Consider the following 13,237-nt stretch of genomic DNA (forward strand, 5'->3'; position numbering starts at 1 on the left):
TAAGTCTATAATCTTTAGCTTCACTGTACTATATTCCTCTATTCTTCCCTTTATCTTTATAGTGCGGGGCCTCCTATACCTGAGCAGTGTCCAGGTGAGGTGAGGTACATTCCCCTACCATTAAGGGTGAGCATTGAACTTTTAAATTTCATACACATTGTTGGTATCAGGGTGACACATGCGTTATAGGAGATTGACACAACTCACATAATGTTAACAATATAATGCTTTCATTCACAGAATTCACTGTAGCCAAAGTGAGTCGGAGGGTGAAAGTCCATGGTTACTACAGGTTGTACCGTATCTAACCTTTTTATCTTTATTTCTTTGGTGATGGTGGTGATTTTTTCATTTCATTACTAGGAGTGCAACTATCATAAGAGCAGAGGCCCTGATGAATGCCAAGGGATTTATACCCGTTAGGCAGAAACATGTTGGCCCTTCTATAGGCAGATATTTGTTACTGTCCTCTTTGCACTGTTCTGGTTTTTAATTAGGAGGTGTGCCTTGTCCGCAGAATAAAGTTGTCAGAAGGAAGGTATTCCATTCTATTTTAAGTTCACTATTTGTTCTGTTGCACTTATTTATTCTACCATCAAAAGATCAGTCATCATGGACGTTCTGTTTGTGTTGGCGGACCAAATCCCAAAACGGCGATAAGGTGCGGGTTTTGTCCCTATGATCAAGGGATCAACCATTCATGCACAAGGGTTTGGCCAAATGATATGACTGATCATTAAGTCTGTTTGATGGAAACCCTATTTGAATTGTTTTGGACTGGTGACCCCGTGATGTGTCGGTCTTTTCTATGCATGTATAGTTCACTCTGTTTTCTTTCTTTTCTCTCAAATATACTGTCTTTGTGACATATATACTCTGAGATCTAGTGGACTTGGCTTTGAGAGTACAGCTCAAAGATATTGGGAACACCTAAGAGTTAATCTTAGAGATATACATTTCAATTTTATTTTCTGTTAGCTTTCTTGAGAATGAAGGAAAAAGGATGAGAAAATACTATTTTAAGCTAAAAGTCTCCCCTCTATTTCACAAATGTCTGTATCCATGCATTATGAACCAAGGGGCATATTAGCAATAACCTCGTTAAAATTATTGCTGTTTTAGCGGCAGGTAATTGCCGCTAAAACGGCGATAATGAGCTTGCTAATATGCGTTATAGAATACCAATAGAAGCCTAGGTTAGATGTGCAGGACTTCTAACTTGGGCTTCTATTGGAATTCTATAACGCATATTAGCAAGCCCATTATGGCCGTTTTAGCGGTAGTTTCCTGCCGCTAAAACGGCGATAATTTTAACGAGGTTATTGCTAATATGCCCCCATGTGTTACTTTTCGTGAGCTCATCCATATATTTTGTTTGTTTTCTCTGTGTGGGGATCAACGCATCGAGCAAAGATCTGAAATTCCAGAGGCAGGGCCTGGTAGGGCTGAACAAGGACCCCACATGACTGGCACAAGATAGAACATTGGCGGCCCAACATCACTCAGTGCTGGCCTAAATCACAGCAATTGCTCATATACAGACAAGTGTTGCTTAAAATCACACCGTTTTGAGATAGTGTGCACATATTTCTGACCAAATACCACACAGCATAGGTAAAGATCACTTTAAGTGCAATGGGCTGCATACATATTTTAGTGGGTCATAACAGCAAAGTGGATATTAATGTATATGTTTGGGGTATGTCACGTGCTAAGGGAATCTGCACATATGGGAAATTGGAGATCACTATCAGGGACAATGCAAGTGCAAAACGAATACTCAGATGGAATAAGTGTCATTGTATCATGTCCCACCCCTAGCCCTGCCCAAGCCCAGCCCACTAACCACACCCGTAACTCAATTAGATGAGTACCTGCACTTATTTTTCCCATTTAAATCATTGATCTGAAACAACAAAAGCTACAGCTGCCAGAATACATGTGCTTGTTATATGAAAACCAACAACCAGAATCATAAACTAAAAACAGCAGGGAAAGAAAAAAAACAATCCTGACTTTTCATTCAAGAGCAATTTGACTGTTGGTACCTGAACGCCCATGTTTTATCACGGGGAACGCACGTTTATAAAACAGAGAGCGGAAATCATTGCTAGAGGAAAACATTTGACAGGCAGAAAGTCTTTCACGTGCCTCCGGCCACTTAGTGGGAAAAACCTGCTTAAGTTTACACCTGCTACACACACGCACATATGTTTTGCATAAAAGACAGCTATAAAAACTCAATGGTTAGTAAAAATTTGTAGGCGGCGACAGTGGAAATTATTTTGGGGACCCATCTAAGATAGGCCCAAAAATAATTTCCACTGTCCCCCGCCTGCACATTTTTCTGCTTATTTTTCTTTCGCTCCGAGTCAAAGTCTTATGATGCAAAATAAGATGGGCCATCTTATTTTGCATCATTAAAACTTTTGACTCGGAGCGAAAGAAAAAAAGCAGAAAGGGAGGAAGGAGAACATCAATACCAGAGTGAGGAGCAGGGATGAAAATAACCTTTAAGGATGAGATAAAAAAAAATATAGGCAGAGTAGGACGGAGGAGAAAAGAGGCATGGCATGCAATGCAACCTTGGTATTCGACAGCCCGGGATTTGGCAGTGACAGTGTTCCTATGAACCGTAGGAACCCGCAGTCAAGTTTTCCAAACTAAGCACTGGCCGAGCTAAAGTAAACGACAACTTACGCTTGCAGACGCCGACGTCCGGTATCTGCACCAGCTGGGTCCCATTGAGAGCCGCACACCTGAGCCGGTGGTCGCAGTAGCCCAGCTCCCAGTTCTCTCCGCCGCACGGTTGCCACTCGTCCTTAGCGCAGTGCCTGCAGCAGCCGCACGGGTCCGTCGCGTACTTGCCGCTGCAGGAGAGAGGGTTTGGGGGGCACTTCTTCCTGTCACAGGCAGTGCAGTTGGAAGCCAGGGCATCTTGAAAGAGGCAGGGTAAAAAGAAACAGAGAAACACTCGGGGATTCATTGTGAACCAGAGCAGTGGTCCGAGGTATCTGGGTGGGTATGTCCCAGGCTGTGCTCCGTGTTTCAATGATGATTGAAAACGTGCTGCTGAGCCGCACTGCCTCCCCTCTGCCTGTATTTAAGGAGGGAAGCTGAGAAAACATTGACCCTTTGTTCCAAGAAAGAAGTCCTTCGGCTTAGGCTTGAGAGGAGAGAGGTTCTCATGTTACATCTTTTTCCATTTAGGAATGAGAAACGGCTAAACAGCGCCACCTACTGATGCTTTTAACAAACCGTCGTATGTTTTACGACAATGGGCATAATCATATTTGACTTTGTTGGTTAATAAACGTCCTAGAGTGAAGAGCAGACAGGATCACCCATTTCCACACGTGGTGTAGGGAAATTAGAAACATTTCATTGAAATAATTTTCCATCGAAGAAAATAAAATAATACGAATATATATTTTTAAAATATCTACTTTCCCACAGGTACCATGTAGTGTGAGTACAGTAAACACAGTAAAGTGGAACTAGTACCCCATTTTCACAAGAAGCATAAAGAAATAGTTTTCATGGGAATTTTTTTTCTAATTTTCCAAACTAATGCATGAATATAATTGGAGTGAGTATGGGAAAGAACAAATCTGGCCAGGCAAAGATTTATAGATAATGTAAAAGTAATTAACTATCTGAGCGTGAAAGGCAGACGCTTGAATCGGGGCTTTAAGTGGGATGGAAAACGTGTGTGGTGGGGAGGGTTATGAAAGAAGAATGGCCTATGTCAGTGGTTCCCAAACTTTTGACTCCTGAGGACCCCCATTGAGTCATCACTGGAAGCCGGGGACCCCCAAACAATTTGTATGAGTTAAATTTCAAATATTAAAACAGTAATTCGAAAAAATACACACGTGTGCACACAAAACAAATACTCAAAGTACTAAGGATTTTGGGGCCAGATGTACGACCATTTCATTTAGCGCCTCGCAATTGGCGACACATTGCGAGTGGCAAATTGTGAGTCGCTAAATGAAATGTACAAAAGTGTGTTTAACACTGTTTGGGATTCCCAATGGGGTCGCAAATTTCGAGGTTCATTAATATTAATGAGCCTCTTGCAATTTGCGACCCCATTGGGAATGCCAGCCCTCTCAGGGATGGTGGCCTGCTGGGCTCTGCAGGCCACCATGTCTGGGACTGCTTTTAAATAAAGCAGTTTAAAAAAAATGCAGCCCATTACCATGCATTTAAAAAAAAAAAAGCAATCGTTTTGGTTTCATTTTCTAAGGGCAGGCAGAGATCCCTGGGACCACTGCCTGCCCCTTAAAAAATAATTTAGCATGCATTTGCAAAGGGGAAGGGGTCCCTTGGGGACCCCTTCCCACTTGCGAATGCATTACCATCTACTTGAAGTAGGTGGTAATTGCGACTGTTTTGCGACCGCAAAACATTTGTACATGGTTTTGAGACTCGCTATTTGGAAGGGAATGCCCCTTCCAAATAGCAAGTTCAAAACCTATTTAGCGAGTCGCAAACAAATTGCAACTCGCGAACTAGGCTATGTACATGTCCCAATAGGTTTTTTCATGCACAAACGGGTTCGCAAACCCGTTCGCGCAAATAAAAACAGATCGTACATCTGGCCCTTAGTATTTTATATTGAAGTAATATCCCCTCTGTCACATTAATTTCATTTGTTTTATAGCATCTCTCATACCATTGTAGGATGTCAGAGCACTTTACATCACACACATATAGAGACATTGAATCATACATGTAAATCAGTGTGTATATAAAATTTTTAAAGAGTGCTTGGTCTGGAAAAGCACAAACTCAGGATTCAGAACATAACACAGTGGCTAGCACTGACTTTAACATTAAAAATGTATTTCCACCCAAATAAATCTTTTTAGCAGCATCAGGATAATGAATAACTGGGAAAAAATATGTTACTAACTGGTACCATGCAGTTTGCAAGCAGCTCTCTAAACAGTTTATAGGTCCCTCTGCTAGATTACGATTGTCACTTATGAAGTGCACAGTAACGAATGAATCTCTGTGACAACAGCAGTAACCACAAACCTATGCACATAAAATACTGCTTTTTAAAAATGCATGTTACACGTTTTTTGCAGTAGGCACATTAACCCTCTGTGCTACATTAGTTAAATCAAAGCTGCCACTGAACAAAACTCTCCTCATGCTCCAGCAGGTACATTAATCACTGGCATTATCTTGACACTTTTATTGTTGCTGGAAAGCTGCTAATTATACAAGAAACTTTTCTGTGCTTTTAAAACTGTTGCATACGGACCCCCTGGGAATGTGTCAAGGACACTTGGGGGTCCGTGGACCCCAGTTTGGGAAACACTGGCCTATGTAATTAAGGGTGTGCCTTAAACACATAAACTACATTTCTGTGGTTCCTATAGTGTGCTTGCCGACCGGTATTTTGATTCCCCTGAGCTTTGTTACTGCATCCAGCCCTGGCGTAACACAAGCCACCGCAGCCCCCGTAAGGGGTGGGGGCAGGTTCAAGGGGTCCCCTCAGCACAGGCTGAGAGCTCCTTAATGAGTCCGGAGGAGGCACCTACACATGCCTTGCAGGGTGGGGGGGCTCAAGTTTTGTTACGCCAGTGACATCCAGATTTATAACACAACAACTGAAACACCTAAAACCAGCCAGGACTATTAGCTTTATCAGTGGTTGTTGGATGCTCAAGATAAGAGACTAGCAACAACAATTTTGTTGTAAATAATATTGAAAATGTGTCAATTTTGAAACTGCGAGGCTGTGAATTAATCATTACTGACTCCTGTTCAAAGGGTAGTGGTCTCAATCGGCCACGTTATGTTCGCTCTGTGTTAGACATGTACGCCCTTTTCTGTTCACATCTAGCCCATCTGCATATCTTACATCTCTTTCCTCTTCAGCGCCCTCTTTCCACTCCTTCCTGAATGCACTTATTCGCATCTCCTTAATTCCACAAGCCTCCAAACACCCAACAAACCCACTCACCCATAAGGATTGCATTTTCTTTTACTTTTGCCTTGTCAATATTTTAACAAATTTGTACATCCATCATCACAAACATTTGCACAGAATCACAATTGCAACAGTAATACAAAATCATCGTCCTATGTAATCGGCAAAGAGGCCAAGCCTGGAATACCAAATGTTCTGAATACCTTTCTGACCTACTAACAGCCACTGTGAGAAACTTGCACTGCCTTCAGCCTCAACTCCAGAGCTTTAAAACGTGGCCTGTTTTAACCCCTTGGGCGCGGCCGCGATACTGCGCCTGTACTGCCGTTTTTAAAAGTCGGCGGGTTCATGACGGCCCCCAGCCGTCATCAGCACATGAGCCCCGTGATGCATGACGGCTGGGGGCCGTCATCAGCATGGAAGGGGTTAAACACCTGGAGGCAACTCAGTTCAAAGAATGCACTATACAGGAGTAATATACAACAACAACAAAATACAGAAACACAACATCCTGGGAATAGTAAACACTCTTAATAAATGCAAAATTTGGTAAAAAATGTAAAATATAAAAAGGACCAAAATGGCTGATATGGATTACCTAAATATTCTTACATTCACTCTTCTAAAATCGATCAGTTTTTTTTAAGCTAAGAAAGTTAAGGACTTGAATATAGAGCCCAAAGAGGGCCCATTTCAATGTTGATGTTTTTAATTACTACCATGTCTTAGGTCCAGAGGGTCCAGGCCCACCTAAAGCCCTGATTTGGATACAAATGTCTGATACCTCAGTAAAAAAGATTCAAAAACATAGTCCCACACTACATATTTAGAAGATAGAACATCAGTGCTGCTATTGACTGTGGTAGTCACTTATGCAGCCCTACTTTTAATTTGTGCACTCTGATACTTGCCGTTTTGAGTAAAGATACTAAGCTACACGTCCAATAATAATAAAAAAAAAACATGGGACATGATCATCAAATTCCACCTAACACGGAACAATCAGATATTGCAATAAATTCCCCCCCAAAACAACAAAAATAGTTCTTTCAGGGTGACTTAGAGTAAAACAGATTTGTTTTAGGTGCAACCAATGTGATCCTGATCAGAGAGTTGAAACAACTTAGGGGCCAATTCCAATTTCGTCCAGAAGGGCTCTGAACCATGTTCGGAGCCCTTCCAACCGAATAGGTCAGTGCCGGTTGGATTCCTTCCTGACCGAGCCATTCCGATGGGCTCAGTCGGGAAGGAATCCGACTCGGATTTCCGGATTGGGAACGATAGGCTCGTGTCCGCAGTCCGGAAATCCCCCAGTACTCCCCCAGTCGCCTCTGTGCGACCGAGGGAGTACGATGGCAGCTTTTCACTGCCTTTTCGTGCCGGTCTGTCCGGCACAAAAAGGCAGTCGGAAGCTGTCTCTGGGGGCCCCCAGCAGGGTCCCCATGGGTGTGAGGCCACCAGATGGTGGCCTGGGCTCACCTATGGTGCCCCTCCGCTGATCCCTGCACCCGGTGGCAGGCACCTTGGGGTGCCGGTCACAGGGTGCAGGGATGAACTGCACCCCTGCTTTCTACATTGCAAGCATGCTTTCCGGTCGGAAAGCATGCTTGCATTGTAAGGTACACAAATGCCACCGAACCCTGTTTGGTCGCATCGTACTAGCAGGGCTGTAACCGACGACAGCAGGTCGGTCGGTTACAGCTCCTGCCCGATGTCGGACAGACTTAGGTTTGTCCGACAACGTAATAGGCTCCTTTTTGTGCTTCTTGGTAAATCAATAATTGAGATTCTGAATTACAAATATTCCTTAGCGAGAGGAATTATGGTAGTATGAAAAGTAGATTTGAATGCATAAATGGTATTTTTATATCCCATATACAAAAATAAAAAACGCATTGCAATAGCATATTAAAGTTCTTCAATGGTTTATTTATGCTGGCAAAGTGCTTTGGTGAAAAAAGTGTAAATGTTGAGTACAAATATGTTAAACACCAACAACAAAAACATAGTTTTTCCTGTCAATATTATGGCTGGCCCAATGGCTACAATGATTCATAGTGAATCTTTCTGGTTTTCAAGTGAAACAATTTAAACGGTCCAAACCTTCTTAGCATGTCCACCTAGGTTTTGAGCAGCAAGCGGAACAAACTGGAGGGTGTCTTCATCAGGAGAGGATTATCATCACCAGGGTTTATAACCCTAATATCAAGGGACAATTCTCAACAGTGCAGGAGGGTAAACCAACTATGGGAGTAGAATTGTTAGTTGGAAATTGTGGGAGAGAATAATCTCTTTGCTCCTATGTGAAGGGCGTGATGCTTCCTGCAGGGTCACTACGAGATTTCTTCCTTCTACTGCCATTATTTGATGAACCTGTTATTCTTTGCTTTTAGGGCTCGGTGCACTTTCCCCTGCTAATCAATGGTGAAGTGTTTGTGTTCTTTCCCTTAATCATAGTAGAATTTGGACTACACCTAATTGGCACATTTCATTTACATGTAAGCCCCATGTAAATGGAAACTCCCTGTACTCACAGCCTGTAAATTAGAGGCTACTAGTGGGCAGAAGCACTCATTGTGCCACCCACTAAAGTAGCACTGTAAATCAAATCTCACGCCTACCACTGCAGACCATGGCTGCAGTTTTAAATTGCCATTTCGACCTGGCAAAACCCAGGCTGGAACCTTCCTTTTTAATACTCATAAGTCACCTCTAAAGTAGGCCCTAAAGGTTCACAGGGAAAGGTACATTGTACTTAATAAGTAGGACGTGTATGGTTTATATGTGCTGTCAGTGAAAAGATCCTAGAGTTGTTTTTCACTGCTGTAAGGCCTACTTCTTCCATTGACTAATACTGGATTACCTTATTCCATTTAATAAGTACTAACATCAGATTGAAAGCAGATAGAGATATGCTGTTGACACTCAAATGCATTGTAATTTATAATCCTCTTTAATGGTGAAGTCAGATTTTAAGTTACAATAACGAAAATGCCACTTTTAGAAAATTGTCATTTGGTTGTCCGAACCAACTATGCCTCCATTGTCACATGACTGTGAATGGCTCTGGTATCGGGGTTTGTGTATTACTTCCAGACAATAAGAAAGAAGGGGCTTAGGTGTGGACAGGATGGGCCATCTTGGCAGGATGACTGGGGAGAGGCTGTACTCAGCCCCACTTACACCTCAAAGGGTTTTGCCTACAGTACATACGAAGGAACCTGACAAGAGTACTACCCTTCCTTTTGTCACCCAAGACAGTTTGGAGCCTTGACCATGTGGAAGGAAGGAGAACTTTCCTAAACCAGTGTTGGAGGTAGGACAGGGAATACCCTCACACAAGGCAGGCACCAACAATATATTGGACCTACATAGCCACTCATTAGAACACTCCGGGACCTGTGGAAGATTCAGAAGAAGGTCTGCCCTGCTGCCAGAGGACTGCCCAGCTGCTTGAAGGAGTACCTTGTTGTCCGAAAAAGGAAGCCTGGATCTGCTTGCCTTACTCCCAGGCTACCCTGAGTGGCTCATAAGGTCAGTTGACTGACCTCCTATGTGAGCTAACTAGACACAACAAGCTTCTGAGGTCTCCCTGAAACTGCCCAGCAAACCAGCTGCAACTGGACCTGCCTGGGCTTGCCAGAGCCCTGCTGCTGGCCTCTTACGCAGTGAGTCCTGATCCCCAAGAATTACTCCCAGGTACTTGACCCTTGGCTGGCATCAGTGGGAGCTCCTCCAAGAAAAGGTGAAAATCCTAAAGTTTGAGCTCCGAAAAACTGGGAAGGGGCCAGTTTGCACCAAATTTCTGCTGCCTCCAACAACTGCCAATGCAGTGAGACCTGCTCTTCATTCTAACAGCAAACATCCATGACGACCGGCAAAGTGAGACCTACACTTCATGCTACAGCAGCAGCAGCATACAAAGACCGAAAAACAAGAAGCTGGATCGCTTCACACTACAACAACTACTGTGTGCGATGTTTGACCCGTTCTTTGCGCCGAATTTCTCCTCCTCGTGAAGTCTTCCAGCGGAAACTGAACTCTTGAAGCCAGACTTGAGAAGGTACATTTTCAGCAGCACTAACCTGGTCCCGGTATCTGACCTACGCTCCATCTCAGTTGGCATGAATTTGTGACTTTCCCCCATCTTGCGGGGCCACATGACAACGAGTAGCGCTTTGTGCTTTTAGGTGCTATTTTAATTGAAAACTTTAAAACTGAATACTCCGGTACTACTGATTCGATTTTGGTAGTTCTGCTATTAGTTTAATTTTTAAAATGTACTCTATTTTTCTAAATTGGTTTGCCATTTTTTTGTATTATGTTTTCACTTCATTACTGTTTGTATGCTGCATAAATACTTACATTGCCTCTAAATTAAGCCAGACTGCATTGCGGCAAAATACCAGATGGTTAAGCACAGGTTAATTTAGTCTCTTTTGTGGTTCACCCAGACAAGGATTGTGGATGTTGCTTGAGTGGAGCTTGAACCCCCTCAACCAATAACCCAATTTCTCACAATATGGAAGCCAACAGTCTTTCCATTTTAAGAGAATTTTGAGGCAATGTCCTGGGATTTGAGACCGGCTTGGAGAAGAAAAATCCTCCAAAAGAAGATGTGTGAATGCAGCCTCCTGGGAAGCATCTTGCAGCAAGGAAAATTACCCGGCACCCACATTCAATCAAAAAGCACAAACCAGCACTGTTCAGACAGCTACACCATGCCCCATTGTCAGGGCCACTGAAATTATGAGATGTTTCTGCTCCTGCGTTTTCCATATACATTTTGATTTGACACATTTGCTACGCTATGCGTCACCAACTGCATAATCTGCATATTTTAATAAAAAATCTATCTCAAACAGGTGAAAAGTTACTAAAAGAGCAGAACACATGTTGAAGCATAGAGAAAGGCCCTTTGGTTATCTGTTCACCTTTCGTTTGCTTATTGCTATGTATGAGAGTTGAATCAGTACTAATAATGTAAACCCTATGGCCAGACACAGGTGTGCCTCTTCCTTCTGAACCGTTTCAATCCATCGCCAATTCTGTTTTTGCAACTTTTACTCTGTCTTTTACATTCTTGTGGCCCTCAAGAAGGACCCCCACGTCGATCATTAAAGAGTGTAGTTTGGGTTCTAAGGAGTACTTAAGATTACTGACCAACAGTGCTGTGAATTTCTCGGTGTGATCCTGCAGGTGTCGTTCCGCAGTCGACGGTGCATCGGAGGATTCGGGTCCACAGTGGCACGCACGTTCGGTCCGTCTCTCCCCTTTCCACCTTCACTTTAGACATGTTGGCACACTTCCACTAAGCGTATGCCTTCTGGATACGGAGCAAGGGAAGATCATATCAGTGGTCTAGTGGGGGATCTCAGCTCAGCCAACACGCAGATAATGAAAAGGGGGGGCCCTTGGCCCCCCCGCCCGCATGGCTGCGCGGCGACCGTCTCCCCTTGAGTGCCTTTCGATGGAGGGGCGGGCCCTCATGGGCGCGACCCGCCACCGATTGGCCGGCGGCCCCCCTGACCCGGATACCAGGGTAGGATGTCTTGGTCAGGGGGGGGGGCGTGCTGCTGGAGAGGCTGGGCGGGGGGCGTCGCCACCCCACCCGGCCCCTCGAGAATAAAGAGGCGGGGAGCGCCCGGGAGACCCTCTTGTCCCTGGACGCTCCCCCACAGCGTGTTGTGCCCCGCGCTCGGGGCTTCTTTGTTTACCCACCCACCATCCCAGGAACAAAAATGGTTGATTCTGTATTAGTCGTGTTTTGGTGTAGTTTTAAGGTGACTGTTGCCACCATGGCAATGCTCAAGGAAATTGTCGAGTTAGATATTATGCTGATGATGCTTTCATTAGGAATTTTTCCCCTTTTAGTGAATTGTAAAATACGATATAATTTGTAATTGTGTTTAGGAAGTTTCTCTCCTTTTTGTGTGCTATGCTGAAATATTTGTGATTTGCAATGATGTTTAGGATCTTTTTCCCTTTGTAGCCTTACAGTAATGTTTTGATGTATTAGTCAGAGTAGTTGTCCATTAGAATTTTTTCCTACAGGGCGTCGTATTTATTAGGTATGGGACATGCGGTAAGGTCATGACCGGTGAGCACCTATTTTTAAGGTCTGAGGGGGCGGGCATCATCCTATGGAGGTTCCCGCCCAGGGGGAGGGGCCATTGGCCACTCCTAGAACTCCAGGGGCAAGGTAACTCATGCTTCAAAGGGGCGCGGGTTGGAGTAGTCACGCTTTCCTTAGGCTGGTAGCCACCCCGCGCGCGCATACTCATGACGTCACCGGATGGCGCAGAGTAAGGGCCCTCCTTTAGTGGGTAAATGGAGTTCACGGCGTAGACCGGAGTAATTAACGTGCCCGGCTGCGCATGCGCACATCTCTAGGTGAGGCACAGCTAGTAGGACCTGACACCTGTTAGCGACCTTGCCATATGGCCAGAAATGTAGGATACAAAAATCAAGATGAGGATGTTAGATTCGGTTAGGAAACAACATGTATTACAGTTTTTGTTAAGGGTAGCCTCTCAAACTTGTTGACGAGATTGTATCTAATGTCCTGCTGATTTTTGTATAAATTGTTGACCATGCAATTAAAAAACCTTTTTTAATTTCATATCTTAATAAATACGGCCGGGGGACTAGCCCCCGCCTTCCAAAGATAACCAGGCCTCATGTTCTTGTTTCTGGGTGTTGGTGTGGTCGGATGGGGGGGGGGGCGGCAGCCAGTCGCTGACCATGCGCACCTCCCACAGGGAAGAGCCAGACAATAACATGAAGCACGCATGGGTCACCACCCCAGGCAGAACCAGTCCGTACCGTACCAACATTGTCACCTTTCAAAAGGCCCCAACAGCTATCACATAGGACTGTAGTCCCAGAAACACTGTCCATGAAGTACACTGTGGAAGGGAATTCCAGTTAACCTCATCAGCAGCCATAGCAGGCTAAAAGATTGTGTAGCTATGGCCAATGGTTGACTGATTCACCCCAGACAATGAGGCCCCCACCATTCAAAATGACATGTATGAGAGAGAAACTGGAGGGAGGATGCACAGTGTGCTCCAGTACATTAGAGCCACCGATGGCTCTTGGAAGGAGTCGGGGGGAGCACACTCACATACTGACGATATGGAGCTGCAGCTTTTGTCCCGGAGCACCAGTACTGTAGGGGATTTACGTGGATAAATGTACAGGGAGGTGGGGTGTCTGAAGTGATGGAATTTCCTTTGGAAAACACTGATGCACATCCACAGGAGTGACGCCTCTTCAGAATATGTG

The 13,237-nt window shown here is 44.4% G+C and overlaps 1 protein-coding gene across 1 annotated transcript in view; it reads right to left on the bottom strand.

The window, feature by feature from the left end:
• LOC144753439 (cysteine-rich motor neuron 1 protein-like) overlaps positions 1–3,147 on the bottom strand; it is an 83,293-nt gene extending 80,146 nt beyond the window's left edge. The window contains exon 1 of the mRNA XM_078641129.1: positions 2,701–3,147. Within this exon, the coding sequence (XP_078497255.1) occupies positions 2,701–2,986 (286 nt within the window). The 5' untranslated portion in view covers positions 2,987–3,147. The remainder of the gene's footprint in view (positions 1–2,700) is intronic.
• Positions 3,148–13,237: the final 10,090 nt, after the last annotated feature.

The sequence above is a fragment of the Lissotriton helveticus genome, chromosome 5_1 (genome assembly GCF_964261635.1).
Source record: "Lissotriton helveticus chromosome 5_1, aLisHel1.1, whole genome shotgun sequence".
NCBI lineage: Eukaryota > Metazoa > Chordata > Amphibia > Caudata > Salamandridae > Lissotriton > Lissotriton helveticus.